The following is a 20,790-nucleotide window of genomic DNA, read 5'->3' as shown; positions in this document are numbered from 1 at the left end:
CGGAAGCACTACAACAGAAACACAATCGGTCTGGGGAGATCACACGCATGGCGACCTCATCAAAAGTAAGTTCTTCCCTTGATTGATCATGCTGCTACCTTTCAAGCTTGCTTTGCTAATTCAGTGAAGGTGCAGCTGAAAACTTCAGGTTCGTCAGATGCAATAGCCCTGCTACTGTGATACATGTCACATGGGTGAGTGACAAGAGGGGCCGACTAAGTTTAAATATCCTTTCGTGTAAACATAATTAGGTTTGTGACACAGCCATGTTTTTTTCCCCCGGAGATATAGCCTATTTTCTTGTGCTGTTTTCCGGTATTTTCTGGGCGTATATCACAGAGATTATTAACAGCATGCATCTTCTCATGCCTACTTCATCGACACAGGAAGTAAAGTGCAAATCGGGTCTTCAATTCACTTACTGGGTGAATCAACATATTTCACTTTTCCAAGGGGTTTGAAGTGCTTGTAAAAGAAAGAATGCTAAGACAATTATATGCATAGCGGGTTTAGTTTTGCAAAAATGTTTCCATCTATTTCTCACGTGATTTCAAAACAATATCTTCTAGATAAGTGTGTGTAAATGCTATCCCGATATACAAAGTGATGGACCAGTTTGATGCATTGTGAAATAATCGCATGATGTCCATGCCTTACTCTGGGTCTGTAGGGAACGAACTTTTCGCATGATAATCAAATGATCAATAGTGCAAAAGCTGTGGGTGTTTGTTTGCTATTCGCTCTGTTAAAATCAAGAAGAAAACTTGGACTTGCTTTGAAAGACTTTCCAATCCTCCGTATAAACGATTACTTCTTCGTGGTAGTGTTTCTGAAAGATAAAATATCAAAGAGGAGGTCGAAAACGATTACGTTTGGTGTTGTGAAAATAATTTCTTTTTTATATTGTCTAAATATTTTCACCATAGAAGGAAATGAAGTGATATGTTCCAGTGCTGTGTATTTCCATTAGTCTTGCAGTGGTCTGCAATGTAGTCGCCTCATGTGCATACAAAGGTGACAGCCAATGAGCAACTACTGTTGAGTCAGTGGGTTGAAAGAAGTATTTGTGCCCACTGCACTGTGCTTAAATGTATGTTTTCATACATAAAAATGAATTGTACGTAGTGCATACTGTGATAGGTTCTCATCGGCAGACCTCATATGAATTGCACATAGTAAGGGCTCGGCAGGCCTTTTAATCCAATGGACGTTTCCCCTGTGGCCTGGAGCCTTTGACGGCAAATATTGAGAGCCGATGGTCACTCCGGGTGCCTCCATCACTTTCCCCAGCTCCTGAGGTTAATTGGAGCAGGTACAGTGAAGCTTAAGAGTAGGGCAGGACTGGGAACCGAAACCTGCCCTGGCAAACAGTGAGGTCGCCCCCCTGCTGCTTTTGTTACAGGGGGACGATATTGCAACTGTGCTGCAAAACCGGCCGGCGGTAACAAAAACAGCCCCCCAGGGGTCCAAAACCGGCCCCCACCATGGCAGCCCACCGGGGGAATGCCCAGCCATGTTTAAGAGGGCGAGAAAGACCGATAGGGAGGGAAAAGGTAAAGAGAAAGTGATCAGAGTAGGAAAAGAGAGAGAAAGGAGAGAAGCAGACAAAGGGAGCGGGCTGATTCGAGCATTTTTGCTAGGGCTAATTTTGGTTCCCAGTTTGGCCCTGCACCTAGTGCATATTGGGCTAAGTTCTCATTGGCAGGCATAATATGAATTGCACTTAGTGCAGATTGTGCTAGGGTTTCATCAGCATACCTAAAGGTTTTGCAGTGGGGCTGCTTACATTTACCCTGCTGAAAATGTGCAGTTTAATGTAACTGCTAATAGACTAGTATACCCCAACAGCCTGTACTGGAAAGGGTGAGAATCTCATGCCATCCAAAATAAATGGAGCCTTCAGGCATGGATCTCCAAATTCAGAGGCACTCATACTCCTCGCAAAACATCGTTGTCAAGTGTTCTGGAGAATAAATTAGAGCAGCCAACCCATGACTGTGCAACATCTCTAAAATACTGGACCAATAGACAGGCCATCTAGACTTAATTTGTCAGTCTTTGTGCATTGCTCAAAATACACAGCATTTACAATAAATCAATTCAAGATGGCCCGCGGAGCTCCGGGACTGAGGATCTCCATGCTTCCTTGTACCAGTGTCTGTTTTGGTCCTCCTGGTGGCCTACTAGCTGCATAGTGGATAACAGAGAGGCGAGCCTTGAGGCCACAGTGGTTCCCTGAGAACCTCACAAAGCATCTCGTTCTGGACCTTGAAGCCAACCTCCCAGGGATCGCAAAGCTGTTAGGTGGGGAATGCTGGCCTGGGGATCAGTAATTTCCCTGATAAACTCGATCTTGTTTGGGATTTGTCGATCTATGTTGTTTAGAGAAGCGCAGTGAAAGGGGACTGGTATACTGCTGTAGGAGTGGAGACAGATTGTCCAAGATTCCCTGGTCTACATCCGAGGGAGGTTGTGCCATCCAGCAGTGCACTTGGTACAATTTGGATTTTAGGTCTCATTCTCCTGTAATTGAATTGGTACTAAAGGCTGAAACAGAATACTACACCCAAAGTGCCCTGGAAGTAAGGGGCGCCTCCATGATGGTTGGACTGATGCAGTGGACAAGATGCCAAGGCACTTGCCTTGTAGTCCATATCACCAGTGCCTGCTGACTTTTGATGCTCTGCTTGCCTGTGCTGGCATGAAGTATGGAATAAACCACAGTGAAGCAGTACCTGTGTGCTATTTTGAAGTGTTATGGGTGTCATCTTTATTCACCCTCAAACTCACTGAGCCTAGTCAACCAACCCTATATAACTAGGACATGTTTGTTAGAAATCATAGCAGCAGCCTTTTTGAAGATTGACCAGAATATTTTTCTGCGTTGAAGTTCATTGAAGTTCAGCTCAATGTGATTCATGCCTGGATATCAATATTTGGCCAGCATGGTTTGTGGCTGAAGCCTTTTGTCAGTCAATGAGCTGTTCTGCCTTATATAGTCAAGTTGACTTCCTGCACTGAACAGGCAGTATTCATTCCAAATCTCCCTCTGAGTTCCTGTACCTAATTTTTCCCTTTCCTGCAAGATTCATAGGCATGTCCACTTTGTTGATCAAATCAAAGGTGGTGCGATCAATAATTTAACCAAATTACGGTGATCAACGAAACAGGAATATTTCTTCTGTTATCCCCAGGTTTCTCTACTCTCATATGCCAACAAGAATTCTTCATTTCTTAATCTGTTTATTTAGAATCTAACATCAATGGTTTATCTTCCCTCAATCTGGTATCTACCAACTGCCAATGCAAATCATGACCCTTCTGCTCAACAATGGTATAAGGCTCACCCCATGCTTTATGGTCCAATATCCAGCATTAGTGACTTCAAAGTAAAGAGAAGTACAAATATAATGTCCTCTTCAACATTTCTGAGTCATGAATTATTGATACCTACACCAACCCGGTAAGAGGGAGCATAGCCACAGACCTTTAGATCAATGATTCCCGATAGTCATAAACTAGTAGACTTCTCCCCGTAAAGTGTATATTAGTGCCATGTTATTACATTGTGGGCTGGTCTACCGTATTTCTTACCATTCAATACGATCAAATAGTCTTTTAATTTTCAGAAAAGGTAATTCATTAAATAACATTTTATTATCCCTTCTCTCATCTTTTCTGGAAGGAAGAGAGCAATGTTTACACTGGGATGTCCTACAGTCTGGCAGCTTTCATCTTCCGTGTGGGGTTCCGCAGGGCTCGGCGTTGTCACCTACGCTCTTTAATATCTATGTCACCCCTCTGGCCAGACTCATCAGGAAGCATGGCTTTACCTTAGTCTCATATGCGGACGATTCCCAGCTCATAATTTCCACTGTCAAGCAATCTAATGACACGGCCCTTAAATTTCACAGCTGCCTATCGGAAATTAAGACCTGGATGCATGAGAGCTTCCTGAAGATTAACACTGAAAATACAGAGATCATTGAGTTCGGCCAGGGGAGCCCCCTGTGGAATAACTCTTGGTGGCCTTTGAAGGCCGGCGAGTGTCCCCGCCCTGTGCCCAAGGTGAGAAACCTGGGCGTGCTGTTTGACTGTCAGTTAAATTTCTAGGCCCATGTCAGAAGCCTTGTATCATCCTGTTTCTTCTTGATAAAGACCTTGCGAAAGATTTTCCCCTTTATTACGCCAGAGTTACGCAAGACTGTCGTGGTGGCGCTTGTGCTATTCAAGCTGGACTATTGTAATGCCTTACTGTTAGGGATAAATAAGGCACAGCTTAAAAGGCTGCAGGCTTTGCAAAACGCCGTGGCGAGACTACTTCTGGATATTCCCAGAGATCAGTCGGTCTCTGCGGGAATCAAAATCTTATATTGGCTCCCCGTCCAACTACGGATAGATTTCAAGGCCATATGCCTGGTCCATAAAGCTGTCTTTGGGGGTGGAGCCAAGGACATCCAGAAAATATTGATCCCCTATACCCCCAGCCGTGTGCTAAGGTCCAGTACTCGGAGCCTCTTCCAGGTTAGTAGGATTAGGAAAGCCAGATGGGGAGCTAGAGCCTTTTCGAATCGTGCTGCAGGACTCTGGAATGGGCTTCCTTGTTTGGTAAAAATAGTAGATAACCATCAACGCTTTATGAAAGTTTTAAAAACCTGGCTATTTCAGGGAGCCTATATTTGTAGACTGTGTTCCCTCTCCATACTTACCAGCGCCAAGACGCTTCGGCATTCGAGCGCTTTACAAGACCTATATCCTATCCTATCCTATCCTATATCCTATATCCTATTGAGTATGTTTATTCAATATATATATACTTAATTGATTTTAATATTTATTTTCTCTTTTATTCTGAAGATCAGTTATATATAGATATTAATTGCATTTCAAAGTACTCTGCAGGTTCCACAGCAAATATTTATTTTTAAAACAAAACAACTATGATCCACTCACTCAAGTCCATCCAGGTCACTCACTTTCAATTTTTTTTCAATCCTTTTATTCATACTCATAAAAACATATATATATTCTTTACATTTCTCTTTTTTCTTCAAAAGATAAACTCATGTAACAAATTAATCCATTATAGTTCAGAAACATGATTACTGTGTATACTTTTAAACACATTTTGTCATATAAAACAACTATTGTATACAGTCATCTTGGTGGTTTTTCCATTTTGTGAATATGAATTATGTGACAATGTTCAGTGTTCTACACCTATTTCAGCACAGATGCCTTCCCCAGGATAGCCACTGTACATTGGACCTATGTAGATGTCCACATGACCTTCAGGGACATAGTATAATACCTTTCTGAAAATTGCCAAAAATTAAATGAAAAGTAACTTGAAAAACTCCACCAAGTTTTTGTACCAATTATTGTGCTTCCAAAGTGGTGTCTCTCAAAACATGCTGTGACCCAATTCACTGGGTCCTCATTTAGTGCAAATAGTGCAATCATGCTGAAAATGCATGCAGACCTTAAAATGGATATTAGTGCATCAGCTTCAAAGTGTCCTCTGTCACTTTATAGTGGCATCTAAATATTAAACTGTGGGGTTTAAACCTTAAAAATACTCAAATAATCCAATGACATGCCAAGAGTCAGTCAGTCATATAATTTTCCGATAATGGTCCATGTGCTTCCAGCACCCTCAATCAAGTCTGCCATTTTGGCTTAAAGTCTGAGAAATCCTCCCAATCTTAAATATGTTTCTAGATACATAAGGAGAGTGCAAAACATATATAGTCACCATATTTCATTGTGTAAAAGAGCCTAGGGACGCTCTGAATCCACTTGAAATGCCCAATGTTAACTTTGAACTTACTTTGTCCGAATTCCTGTGCACGTCATGGTTACACCTTCCTAATATTGATGTGAATCTGCGCACTTCATAATAATGGCAAAATATAAAAGGAACTAAAAATCACAAAAAGATGACAAATTGTTTTAAACTTAAAACCTACTAAGGGAGGCATTCTGAATGGAGACAGTTAGGATCTGGAAAGCAACCAGCTATTTGGAATCTGCCACTCCCAAAGAGGTCCAATCAATCATTAGTGATTACAGGAACATTAAAACAAGTATTGCACTCAGAACCCCATAAATCTATGATTTGCCCATTCCCTAAACAGAAAACCTATAAATGAGTACCCAAATGGGCAGCATCAAAAGCGGTCTCTGAGGGGCAACGTATTGCTGTCATGTAGGGATACATTAAACATGTAGTTTCTGATCGGAAGGGACCATTGTGTAGCACATTCCAATCCCTGAACTGCTTAAACAGAGGGGGGTGGGGGGGGAGGGGGAGTGTCAGTAATCTCAATCTGTCCAAAAACAATGCAAAGCTGGGGGCAACCAACTGCACCAAGTCCCCATTTCCCAGATGCTCAACCCAAACATTATTGTATGAACAGGATTTGCCCTGCCCCTTTGGCACTGTTTCCTTTCCTTCTCATGCAACTGGATGAGAGATTGTTGAATGATTAGTAAGGCGCAGTACTCTGCAATAAGTGCTTGATTCGTGGCCTGGTGAAAATTGTAGATATAGGTATTGGCGATTTTGTAGAGCCTGTGAATATTTTTTTTTCCTGTGAGTACTTGTTTCTTTTTATATGTGTTTGCAATCAAGAAGAAAAAAATATCAAATGAATATTAATTTTTACCATGAACAAAATTGTGATATACTTCGCTTTTAGGTGAGTGTGGGCTTTACATGTGTACTTTACTATTTTTTGGGAATTTGGATATGATTTGCAACTGACCAGTGCAGGAGGAAATACATTTGTGTTAAATCCTAATGTGGTAATGGTTATCACATGGCTCATAATTTTAGTTTCCTTTATTCAGTATGGGATTTTACCACACAGTGATTTTGGAATGCGGTTCCACATTAAAAATATTGAATACAATTTTGCAGATTAGTTTCTATGCATGCAAAAGGATCACATGCAATTTTACTGATTGTAATTCTACACGTGAATTATCCACATGTGGAGATACTTATAATCAGGCAAAGGGAAGGCAAAAGATAAGGTACATTTCATTCTTCCTGACTCCTAATCAGGGTTTGAGTGTTTTTTTAACAAGTCTAATCATAATTGCGTAAAAGGTTTTCTAATAATCTTTTTAATATTTGTGTGCTGTCTAGTACACTGCCTACACGGTAACTGTGTAATGAATAGAGCAATTCCCTCATGCCATGCATAAGATGGATGCCGCCATATTTACATTTTTCATGTTGATTGCAGACATCCTTATCCACTGCATCTGTTATGATCTGCCCTGCCTTCTTGCACCTGATGTTTTCTTGCAGGCTAACCTTGTAATGTTTCTACTCCTCCCACATGACTCAACAATGTTTTGTGGATGTACCAATTTATAGACTATTTTAACCACCCCTTTGTAGGTTTCACCTGACTGCTCTTGTGCTGTGCTTGTGAAATCTCTTGTTAAACACAAAAAACGTAATTATATGGCCTTAAAGCCTGGCCATTACTTACCTACCATTGGGTGACTGGGATATCACTCTCATTTCCTTGCTTCACATTGGTAAGTGTCTTCCTGCTATCATTTCAATGTTACTGGCATTGTCCCTGGCATGGAGCAGCTACAGCTTCCTGTGGCCAGTGTCCTTCCACTGGCCACGTGCTTCTGAAGGTACTTTATTTAACTTTTGGGTTGCACTTTAGGAGAGAACCTGTGTTTTATGTTTAGTCCGTGGGCATCAGTCAGGCTCTTCTTCCTTATTTGCGTGATGGCAAATCTTCAAAATATCACAATTCAAAGCACAGGATTGTAAGTTTTTTGTTTTTAACCACTTGAGCAAGAACCCTTCTTTTGCTCAGGAGGCTTGAGAAACACTCAAGTAAGTGGCCTCAGAGTTGTCCTGCAGGCTCTATAGCCAGGGAACAGGGGGTTAAAGCCACCCCATGATGGTATTGCCTCAAATTCTCATTAAGAACAGCACCTCTTACTCTGTGCATTCCTCTTAGTCTTTTGCTGCACTTATGAAACCCTCTTTATCACAGTAAATTAAAGTTTTGATAATCGCATATTGGCTCTTGCAGTAGCTTCAGCACTTGGTTATCCTAATCCTCTATTTAATTTTTGGTCATGGTTAAAAGAAAGCTTATTGGCGTATTTACTATTGCTCTTTCACAGTGCAATATGATGTATAAGGATAACTGGGAATGGAGGTATAGTTACGGCAGGAGCTGCCCACTTTGAAACAGAAAAGCCAGGTTTGAGTCCTGGCGTCGGCTTAACATCCTGCGATTCTGGGCAAATCACTTAATATCCCCATGCCTAAAAATAAAATGTGCGGTGTGTGATGTAACTGGTGCTTATGTAAACCATTGGCGCTATGTAAAACTGCAAAACAAAATACACCGCCATTTAGCTGTTACTTATTATTGTTTTTGCTTAAAAGATATTTCCAGTGGGTCCATGCTAGAGCTCTGGCCTGCATTAAGTAGGCCCTGGGCTGGGTAGAGCTTCTGGTGGGGGGAAGAACAGTGAGTGGGAAAACCCAGTTAGGAAAACTCCAGCGTGAAAACCCAGACAGCTGCGGTATCACAGGATCAGTCTGGATCAAGCAGGAACTGGAGGTCACAGGCAAATGGCAAGCTAGGTGTCCTTACTTACCTTACTTACTTTGGTAGTCAGGCCTGCTCTCTGAAGACCCTGAAGCACTTCCCTGAGGTGGTACAGGTTGTCCTCCCAACTGGAACTCAAGACCGCAGTGTCGTGTGGATAGGGGGCACTGAAGTTCTCCAGCACAGCTAGGAACTGATTGACCAGGCAGGGCCGTATTTCAATCCAAAGAGTGTCACTCAGAACTCTAAGTGCCCTTCTGGGGTAAGGAACACAGACCTCTCTTTGGCCCCCTCAGTCAAGGCAATCTGCCAGTACCCAGGCGTTAAATCACATGTGCTGAGGAACTTGGCAGGTCCCAGTCTTGGTAATCGAATGAGCCCCCTGTAATCCATACAGAACCTAAGTGCTTGGGTGGCACCTGGAGGAGCAGCCTTGAGGAGCAACACCACTAGGCTGGATCATGGGCGGGTTGAGGGCTCAATAACCCCTAGATCCAGCATCTGGATACCTCCTCCATAATGCTGGCTCTCAACGTATCAGACAGCCAGTAGATTTTCTCTGCACAGGCATGCTGTCCCCTTTATCGATGCCATGGGTGCACCATGTAGCAAGGCCTTGGGTAAGGGAGAAGGCGGAGGTAAAGTGCCCCAACAGCTGGTGGCAGTCTCACTGTTGTTCAAGGGTCAGTGCAGGGGAGAGGCCGATACCCTCCACTGACCCATCCAGGTTCTTGGAAGAGGGAGGTTGGGGAGAGGTTAAATCTTCTTCTCCACTCCATCGCTCGTGATCAGGCGCAAGGTTACCTCTCAAAGTGGTGTTTCAGGTGATTGAGGTACAAAACCCTTAAAGGGTTCCTGGGAGGCTTTAGGTTCACAGGTGACCTCACTCTTTTACTCTTTCACCTCATGGGGCTCAGTCCAGCAGTCTTGCAGGGCCCGGGGCTCCAAAGGCTGCATCTCCTGGACTTTTGTGGCCAGGCTTAAGCTCGACCAGAGTGGCCTTTTGGTCATACCAACGCTTCATGGCCTCTTGGCTGACTTCTAGATTCTCTATGGCTTAATTCCAGAACCACTTCATCTGTATATGGAAGGCCAGCATGTAGCTGAGCCCATCATGGGGATTTTCCTTGGAGCTTGTTCCCAGCCCTCTTTCACCAAACTGAGAGGTCCTCTCATGTTGCTAAGGAGAGTCTTGGGGTCCAGAGGCCGAATTAGGTCAAAGTCCACCCATTAAAAGGGAATGCAAATGACAGGGAATGGCTAGAGGGGAGCCTTGTACTTTCTTTTTTACTTGCCACTGGCCTGGCAGGTAGGGAATGACCTGCAGAATGCATGTGAGGCCTTTCTCATCCGGGACCAGTAAAAGTGGGTAACAAGTCTTTCAAAGATCTTGTCCTGCCCTAGATGACCTGGCCGCGGTAAATCATGAGCCAACTCCAGTAGGAAGGCCCTGTAGCACTGGGGAACCACCAACACATGGGTTACACCAGGCTCAGGAACCTTAGGCTCACAATACAGGAGACTGTTCTCCCTGTAAATCAGGTGATCACCAGAGTTGTCACCAGCTACCTGGACCTCAGCCTCCCACCGTAGGCCCGCAAAAGTAGAGCACTCCATCTGTGCCTTGCAGAACTCCTCCCTGGTGTGATCCCCTTCTTGCTGCCTGTTTCTCAGCTCAGTTAGGTTTCCCAGCTTGGTAATGTCCCCCCTGTGGGCTCCAGAGCATCACACTCAGGGTCAGCCTCCTCCCAGACCGTGGGAATTTCAGGAGTTGGTTCCCCGTGTCCTTCCTCCTTTTAGAAGGCGGCTGGGCCATTCTCCCAAGTCCCACTAACTACCCTCTCAAGTGGCCATGGACCTTATCCACTCAGGCAACCCTAACATCTGCAAGTGTGACCTGAGGTCCTCATTGCCAAGCAGACAATCCACATGCATGGATGGATTCACAACTATCCTCAAGACACTTGAGACCCCTTCTCCTCCACACTCAAAGGTAACCAGAGCCCCTGGGTAGTGACTCTCATGGGTATCAGCTGCAACATTTTGGCAGAATGCATTAGGGACTACATGCTCCAAGGTCACTAGATTATATCTGACAATTGTCATGCTAGCTGTAGTGCCTCTCAGAGCTTCCACTCTGTCCATTGATGCTGACCCACTGCCTGGATTTCCTAGTGTTACTAGGCAAGTGTGTGTTTTGCACCATCTCACTGTCCCCTACACTATCTGGGGCAATCTCCTTCCCAAGCTCAACACTGATCAACCCTGGTGACTGTGCATCAGTGGGTGGCCGTGCCCGCTTTGGATACTTGGCATTCCCCTTGTAGTGCTCAACCTGTTGACAGTCATAGCACTTTCCTGATGACTTACTGCCAGGGAACCATTTCTTCTTCTGCTGTTCAGGTGGGGATTGGGAGTTCTGACCGTAAGAGCTAGTTTGGAAACATTTAGAGAACTCCCTGATTATAGATTTGTCTCCCCCCTCGACTTTCTGGTGGGGACCCTGCCCCCTCTGTTGGTTGTCCCCCAGATACATTCTTGTGGACCCTGCTGCTGATACAGCAGCCCGCCTCCGCTGTAGATTCCCCGGGTAATTTCCTGGTCAATAAGGTGCTGGAGCAGATTTCCAAAGCAAAATGAACATAAGCTCTCATGCAATCAAATTGTACAGCCCCTGTTAATTCTTTATTTCACTGCCCTTCACTCAACCATCCAGTGCCTTGCTAAAGTTATCAACCCAGGACTGTTGGGGTAGTTTCTGACTGTCCCTAAACATCTTCCTGTATATCTCTGGGGAGAGGACATATTTTCTGACAAGGGTTTCCTTCATGCGGTGTTGATTGATCATGTGCCTGTTCTCTAGGGCCGGTAGGGTGTCCCTTCCATCGCTAGGGATATGCTTTCTAAGGCTAGTCCCCAAAGTTCTTCAGAGATCCTGTGCATTTGCAAAGCTACCGCATAAGCTTCAAACCATTTGTCACTGTCGTCCCCCACAAAAAAAGGCAGGCACCAGACTCTTGGGAATGTGGACCCTCCTGTCTTCAGTTGGCACTGTAAATTTGCTGCTACCATCACTGTTGGACACTGCCTTTCTGATATTAATGTCCACCTCCTGAAGTCTCCTCTCATGAGCCAACAACTCCAAAGGGATTATTTCCTCCATGGCCAGTTTCCTTGCCTCCATGGCCCTTTTTTTCTCTTCCATTCTCAACTGGGCCATGTGCAGTTAGAACTGTCTCACCTCCCTCCTTTCCACCAGTTCCTGTGGGGACAGGCTGCGGAAAGACACACTGCTCCCTGCCAGAGGGCTCCACTTCAGGGGTTAAGTCATTCCCTGCTACTGCAGGTGGTTCCATAGGATGGTCCTCTCCACGCTGTTTATCTTATTATCCTCTCCTATGGCTTCCACAAGTGACTGATGGGCTTCCTCCTAGGATCTCAGCACCTTTTGGAGCTCCACCTTCCTGGTCATGATCTTTGGTGAAAGTCCCTCTCCTTGCAGAACTCCTTGAGCTGCAACACAGTATCGGTATCCATGTTCGCCAGCTCAAACTCTTAGAGGTATGGACTCAAGCACAATAGTCCGGGAGAAAATTTAGAAAAAGCAAAAAGGCCAATCAAGGTGAGTTTAACATTTGAATTGGTTTCAGATATGGGATGGTCATGTACACAAAATCACTGTATGGCACTGCACAAACACAAGTCCTAATCCTCACTGCTGATCACCAATGTAAGAAATTGGGTTGTTTAATGACTGGGATGTGAGCCCGGGTCCAGTAGAAATTGTAATCCTTGTCAGGATGAGGCACAAGCCAACCCTAAATATTCAGTGCTCAACCCTCTGGTATGGGTAATTGTTTCATGATTAGATGCAGCTAGCAGGTGCAGTCAGTGCAACCAGTTAAGCGGCTGATTCCCGACTAGCGACATGAAGAGCTATACAACTTTGAGTTAATCTGAACACTACAGTATACATCGGGTCCACATGCTCTCTCCAAGGCACACTAGACATATATGCAGGCGTTTTCCTACAGCATAGTGCATTGACATCAACCACATGCACCAGTCATACATCATAAGAATGAGGGGCATACATTCGGAATTCACTACCTCAACAAACTGGAAAAAATTATGTTTTTCCTTGAATGCTCAACATTATTGAATATAGCAGACACTACTACATCCCCAATAGGTAGCAGCTTGCATAGTACAAGGGTACATAAACTGGAATACCAAGTTTGTAGTTCATTCCTGATGCCACGTGCATTATCACAAATATCATTACCAGGGTACCTTAGTGAGCATTTAAGAGTTACATTGAGGAAAGTGTACAGCCATATCAAGATGCCTCTGTGTTTTAGCATGGGAATTTCTGGTGAGTGCAATTACATATGTGTCAGAGGTACAGACGAGCTAGAAGGATTGGTATCAGTGACAGTACAAGAGTGATTGGTGAACATATGTTGAACAAACTTTGTGCATGCCACATGACTTTGAAGAAGCATACCACTCTATGAATCCTATGGCCACATCCTCTACATCATGGGTACTCACAAACTTTCTCTCGGGGGCCAAATTTACAGTGTGGTTTCTGGCTGAGGGCCGCACCGGTGGGGGCGGGGCCAGTGGGGGAGGGGGCGGGGCTAGAGCAAAAAAAAAACTATGACCATGAGGTTGAACACAGACCACTGCAGCAGACGCCTTCATCTACTGAGCCACCAGACCCAGTATGCACACCTATCTATCTATCTATCTATCTATCTATCTATCTATCTATCTATCTATCTATCTATCTATCTATCTATCTATCTATCTATCTATCTATCTATCTATCTATCTATCTATCTATCTATCTATCTATCTATCTATCTATCTATCTCCCGCCCTATCTATCTATCTATCTATCTATCTATCTATCTATCTATCTATCTATCTATCTATCTATCTATCTATCTATCTCTCTGTCTCCCGCCCTATCTATCTATCTATCTCTCTGTCTCCCGCCCTATCTATCTATCACTCTGTCTCCCGCTCTATCTATCTATCTATCTATCTATCTATCTATCTATCTATCTATCTATCTATCTATCTATCTATCTATCTATCTATCTATCTATCTATCTATCTATCTATCTATCTATCTATCTATCTATCTATCACTCTGTCTCCCGCTCTATCTATCTATCTATCTATCTATCTATCTATCTATCTATCTATCTATCTATCTATCTATCTATCTATCTATCTATCTATCTATCTATCTATCTATCTATCTATCTATCTATCTATCTATCTATCTATCTATCTATCTATCTATCTATCACTCTGTCTCCCGCTCTATCTATCTATCTATCTATCTATCTATCTATCTATCTATCTATCTATCTATCTATCTATCTATCTATCTATCTATCTATCTATCTATCTATCTATCTATCTATCTATCTATCTATCTATCTATCTATCTATCTATCTATCACTCTGTCTCCCGCCCTATCTATCTATCTATCTATCTATCTATCTATCTATCTATCTATCTATCTATCTATCTATCTATCTATCTATCTATCTATCTATCTATCTATCTATCTATCTATCTATCTATCTATCTCCCGCCCTATCTATCTATCTATCTATCTATCTATCTCTCTGTCTCCCGCCCTATCTATCTATCTATCTCTCTGTCTCCCGCCCTATCTATCTATCACTCTGTCTCCCGCTCTATCTATCTATCTATCTATCTATCTATCTATCTATCTATCTATCTATCTATCTATCTATCTATCTATCTATCTATCTATCTATCTATCTATCTATCTAGCACTCTGTCTCCCGCTCTATCTATCTATCTATCTATCTATCTATCTATCTATCTATCTATCTATCTATCTATCTATCTATCTATCTATCTATCTATCTATCTATCTATCTATCTATCTATCTATCTATCTATCTATCTATCTATCTATCTATCTATCTATCTATCTATCTATCTATCTATCTATCTATCACTCTGTCTCCCGCTCTATCTATCTATCTATCTATCTATCTATCTATCTATCTATCTATCTATCTATCTATCTATCTATCTATCTATCTATCTATCTATCTATCTATCTATCTATCTATCTATCTATCTATCTATCTATCTATCTATCTATCACTCTGTCTCCCGCCCTATCTATCTATCTATCTATCTATCTATCTATCTATCTATCTATCTATCTATCTATCTATCTATCTATCTATCTATCTATCTATCTATCTATCTATCTATCTATCTATCTATCTATCTATCTATCTATCTCTCACTCTGTCTCCCGCCCTATCTATCTATCTATCTATCTATCTATCTATCTATCTATCTATCTATCTATCTATCTATCTATCTATCTATCTATCTATCTATCTATCTATCTATCTCTCACTCTGTCTCCCGCCCTCTCTATCTATCTATCTATCTATCTATCTATCTATCTATCTATCTATCTATCTATCTATCTATCTATCTATCTATCTATCTCTCACTCTGTCTCCCGCCCTCTCTATCTATCTATCTATCTATCTATCTATCTATCTATCTATCTATCTATCTATCTATCTATCTATCTATCTATCTATCTATCTATCTATCTATCTATCTATCTATCTATCTATCTATCTATCTATCTATCTATCTATCTATCTATCTATCTATCTATCTATCTATCTATCTATCTATCTCTCACTCTGTCTCCCACCCTCTCTATCTATCTATCTATCTATCTATCTATCTATCTATCTATCTATCTCTCACTCTGTCTCCCTCCCTCCCTCCTCCGTTCTCCCTCCGTCTCCCTCCTTCTCCCTCCCTCCCTCCCCCTCCCTCTGTCTCCCTCTCTGTCTCCCTGTCTTCCCCCCTCTCCCTGTCTTCCTCCTCTCCCTGTCTTCCTCCTCTCCCTGTCTTCCTCCTCTCCCTCTCTCTCCCTCCCTCTTCCTCCCTCTGTTGCACTCTGTCTTCCTCCCGCTGTCACCTCACCCCCTGCTCTCACTCCCTGCTGCCCTCCATCACCTCACCCTGCTGTCCTCTGTCACCTCACCCCGCGCTGAGACGGCTTCCAGGGAATGCACACGGCCGCCGCACCCAAGTACTTCACAGGTCTTTTAAAGACCATTCACTTGTTAATGAGACTTTGTTGTATTTCACCTCTTCTTAGCGCCCCTGCATCTCCACTCAATGAGAGGGGAGATGCAGGGGTGCTAAGAAGAGGTGAAATACAACAAAGCCTCATTAACAAGTAAATGGCCTTTAAAAGAATCGCCCGGCCTCACAGCTCCGCGCTGCTGTAACCGGCGGTGTTCGCTGACAAGCACAGGGCACAGGCACTGTCTGCAAGGTCCGCGGGCCGCCAAGGAAGGCTTGCCGGGCCGCCAACGGCCCGCGGGCCGTACTATGAGTACCCGTGCTCTACATCCTCATGACATTGCCCTATGTATGGCAATGTACATGGACCGCACCTATATAGACAAGCAAATCAGAGAATGTCCTTACTTTGCATGTCAACAACTCCTTTAACAACAATGGGTTTTGTGCTGTGATCAACACTGTTCTTTTAAATGCACTGGGTATCCTTCAATCATGCATGGTAGAAAAATCTCTGACCCTGAGGTATCTTTTGTAGTGTTTTGCTGAATTCAAAAGCCTCCACGTGACTGTTCATGCTTGTATGTTTTTTGGGCAGTTTCCACAATCAATGGTATTTCTTTACCACCAGTGTTGTTTTCCTCCAGCTACTCTGCAATCTCATTACCACCGATAGTATTTCATTCTCACTCTTGGAATTTCATTATTTCAAGAGGCATGTCATGATGCCAATTGCATTTCTTGGTATAGTACCAGAATATGATGTCCATATATCATCTGCTGTAGACGTTTTCTTCTAAATATCGTTTACAAAAATAATGTCACATAGGAGTTAATTATGTTAAAAATCTACACCAAAAAGCATGATATTTCAATGAAAGATATTAAGAGCTCCAAATTTCTGTCAGATTTTTTTGTATAAATAATCTGACATACAGAACTTTTACCACTAGTCGTGAGAAAAGTGCTGGCCCGAAAGTTACTGTCAGCACCAAGGGGATCATTTTTCACAAACTAAATTATATAATATAAACTAGGCTGGAATCAAAACAATGGAGTGAGCCATACAGTATATGTTAATTAATTGTTACTATTTACCAGTTTATTTTCATTTCAGTATATCTTAAGCTGGACAACAATTGGTATTTCTTGTGTTAAGGAGCATAACCAGCTGGCCAATAGTGTGAGCTAGATGAGGAAGAGAAGTGCCTGCATTTGACATAGAAGAGTGTCTAGATCATCATGGTGCCAAAGATGTCTTCATTCACATGAAGGAATTAATGTAAATCTACCAAACCAAGACAGAGGTTCTCAATGGCTACTGCGTGATGAACTAGTGCATCATCTTTGTGCTGCCCTATACTCTTTTTTATGTCCCAAGCACCTAATTGGGACTTGTAAGAAATTGGGTTGCTGGTTAAGGAGGGTGAAACCCTACTTAAGCAGGAACCACAATACTTGTCAGGGTGAAGCCACAAGCAACGCCAAATGAACCTGTGCTCAACTCTCTTGTAGCTTGGCTCAGAGCAATCAGTTTTAACTTTGAGTGCTGCATAAATACTTCACACATTGCCTCTAACAGTATTAAAGTGAAAACACAACACAAGAAAAATCGAATAAATATTAATAAATCAAGATCTAAATAACAAAAATCCAATCAGTAAAACTGACGATATGCAATTTTAAAGATTTAAGTGAAAATATAGGAAAAAAAGCAGGCGTGCCGACTGTAGCTATCTGGTCACGCTTGACTGGGACAATGAAGAGTGGGCTGGCTACAGGGACCCAGTTAGGCCCGCTGAACTCTGATCCTTGATGTTCAACTCCGCAACCAGGATTCAATGTACTCTTGTACATTGAATCCTGGTTGCGGAGTTGAACATCAAGGATTCGTTGTGCAGCCGAAGCAATGCGATGTCCTGGTCAGAGATGCGCTGTGCAGCATAGGTTCCAAGGAACGAGATTGCTAAATCCTGCGTTGTCTTTGAGGGAGCCATTGACGAGGGGGCTTGCAATGCAAGGTCGTGCAATGAGGATGAGTTGTGCACTGGCTGGTTCCAAAGTAGTTGTGGAGGTAGTGATGAGGAGGGCTGTGTCGTACTCTCCGCTGCCATCGATGAAAGACTTGTGATGTAAGAGTCTGCATCAGTTTTGCTGGGGCTGTGGGCTACGATCCAGAGTCCTGCCAGGCAGCAGGGGCGTTCACCAATTCTGGTCGGGTTTGAGCCCTGCAGCAGAAAAGATGCATTGGTACTTCTGGATCCACAGATGGGCTGACAGAGCACCTTCACACCCTCTTTCAAGGGTCCACAACTGGGGTGGCCCTACTTGGTCAGGTAGGACTTACAAATGGCAGAGTCCAGGTGCTGGGTTTCATGTTGTTGGAAGCCTGTAATGTCCCTGAGGCTTCTACCCAACTAGCCCTTAGAGTCACTCTGGGGTCCTGGGTTCAGAGATGCAGGTACAGTCCTTCTCACCCAGGCAGGAGGGCAGCAGGGAAGCAGGTCAGCACAGCAGGGCAGCAGTCCTACAGATCAGCAGTCATGCAGAGTGGCAATCTTTTCAGCAGCACAACAGCCCTCCTTCTTCCTGGAAAAGTCCACAGGTCCAGAAGTGTTAGGAAGAGTTGGGGTCCAGCATTTATACCTGGTGCCCACTTTGAAGTGGAGGAAGCTTCTAAAGGTTTCCACCCCCCTGAGGTGTCAGGCACCCCCTTCCTCCCTGTCCTGGCCCCAGCTTGTTCAGGTTCACAGTAGAGTATTGACAGATACTTTGTGAGAGTGCTCAGGTAGAGCGCTCGTGAGGTGCAAGGGTGGTAGATGACAGCTCCTCCCCTCTTTAATTCAGAGTTGTCCATGTTGCCAACACCTATCTTCCCTTTGTCTCACAGTCTTGGATAATAAACAAAGACCAAGTGCCAGCTACACCTCGACCCATGATCAGGCTGCAGGCACCAAACGGTTAGGACAAGAAAATGGCAACTTTCTAAAAGTGATGAAAATTCCGACTTTATCATTTAAGAGGGCTTTTAATTACACTCCTTTAGACACTAAACTTGACCTTTCTACCGGCTCTCAATTTGAAGTTAGAGCATATTTAATGTAATAAGGTTACTCCAGTGGTATGTTATGGGAGAAGTAGGACTTGTAGGAGTGAAAATAAAATTTAGCATTTTTTTCACTACTAGGAGATGTAAAACCTAATCGTAAATGTCCTACTTTCTAAATACACTGCACCTTGCCCTTCGGGCTGTTCAGGGCCTAGCTTAGGTGTGAGAAATATGTATTAAAAAAAGGAATGTCTGGCCCTGGCAACATGTTAATTGTGCCAGATTGAAATTGCAGATTAAAAACTGCACCTACAGACTACAATGGCAGGCCTGAGATATGTTTGAAGTGCTTCTTAAGGTAGTGGCACAATCAGTGCTGCAGCCCACTAGTAGCATTCAATTTACAGGCCTTGAGTCGATGAAGTACCACTTTACCAGGGTCTTACAAGTAAATTAAATGTGTCCTTTGGATGTAAGCCAATGCTACCATGATTTAAGTAGAGAGCACAAGCACTTTTGCACTGGTTAGCAGAGGTACAGTGTGCAGAGTCCTGAAGCTAGCAGAAATGAAGTCTGCAACATAGGAGGGTTGAAGGCAAACAAAGTTAGGGGAGGACCACACTAAGGATGCCAGGTCCTACAAGTCTCAAGAAGATGCTTGTAAAGCTTTATAAAAAATAAACTCAATATATAAACAATCAAACCGATAGGTCATGTTTTTGAATTCTGGCAGAGCCGACAGTAGCCTTCACTCTTCACAAGTCATTAAATGCATTACTACTGATAATAAATGGATAATATATAGTAAGAGAGGAGGTGCCATTAAAAACAAGTTATCATTATTGTTTGGAGCAGATTTGATTCTAAATTGTGTGACCGTATCTGCATTTTCTTTTCTGAGTATGAATAACCATTGTTTCATTTTGCATAGAGATTCCTCTAAACTAAACTTTGTGTGAGATTGTCTAGTTAGGTTGTAACTTAATCTAATAGCTGATACAGAAGTGCAAGAAAGAAAAAACATAGGAAAAATGCCTTCTCCATAAGCGCTCCAAGGATCAGGTACAACATATTTTTATCCATTAGATCTGCTTCTGCATTTCTCTAAAGAGTTTAAGACACCTCTCTTTAAAGTACACTTGATTGTTGCACAGTAGATACCCACCTCTCCCAAAACCCAGCACTCCTAATGAACTTATTATCTGAATGTATGTCTGCCTTTCACCCTGTGCAGTGGTCTAGTGCCTTTTGGGTAATGTGGTTTTCTCTATAAAAATGCAATATCCATACATACATATTGCATCAAAGAAAAGCTGTTTCATCACCTGGTAAGTACATGAACATTTAACATTTGAAAGATGCTCACCTCGAAAAGCAAGAGGGGGAAGTTACTTGGGGCATGCATTTCATTTTAGCCATGTGATGGTTAGAAAAGTCAAAGCAGAGATCAGCTCAAAGGGAGGAGTTGACTAGTGGTAGAAATAATAGCTGAGAACTAAGAAAAGCAGTTTAATTTTAATGTTTGATTTACCTCATAGATTGAGTATTCCCCAAGTCTCTCATGGTATTATAGCCTTTTGAACTATGGGTAGCCAGATAAAGTGCTTGTCAGGTTTGCACTAACATTGTGCACAGGACCAGGATCCACCCAGAAGCCCTCAATGCAAATATGAGATCATAAGACACATATATCAATTGTTATTTATATTCATAAGAATCCTTATGTTTTCTTCTCACATTCCATTAGTGGAACAGAGGACTTTTAGTAGACACACACAACCCTAAGTCTCTCAAAGTTCAGATAATTGAAACCCAGTCTCACAGTTCAAATAGGATGCAAGGAATTGTTCAAAGGTTTGTACTTAACAATACACAATTTCAGGGTACGTCTCTGTAACCCAAACAGTCCCCAACATAATCCTTTAGGAAGCAATAGGGCATAGTAATTGGAAACTAATATCCATGCAGCAAGTTCCTGGTTTCAGCAATAAAGTACAATGATTGCCTAGCAAAGGCAG

At 42.8% G+C, this 20,790-nt stretch overlaps 1 protein-coding gene across 2 annotated transcripts in view; it reads left to right on the top strand.

The window, feature by feature from the left end:
- Positions 1 to 20,790, top strand: part of MDFIC (MyoD family inhibitor domain containing) — a 202,635-nt gene that overhangs the window by 103,855 nt on the left and 77,990 nt on the right. For both annotated transcript variants that reach the window (XM_085653158.1, XM_085653157.1), the window contains exon 3: positions 1 to 65. This exon is cut by the window's left edge and continues 61 nt beyond it. In XM_085653158.1, the coding sequence (XP_085509284.1) occupies positions 1 to 65 (65 nt within the window). The remainder of the gene's footprint in view (positions 66 to 20,790) is intronic.

Source organism: Triturus cristatus, chromosome 4_1 (assembly GCF_964204655.1).
Source record: "Triturus cristatus chromosome 4_1, aTriCri1.1, whole genome shotgun sequence".
In the NCBI taxonomy this organism is placed as follows: domain Eukaryota; kingdom Metazoa; phylum Chordata; class Amphibia; order Caudata; family Salamandridae; genus Triturus; species Triturus cristatus.
This window is presented reverse-complemented; position numbering and strand designations above follow the sequence as displayed.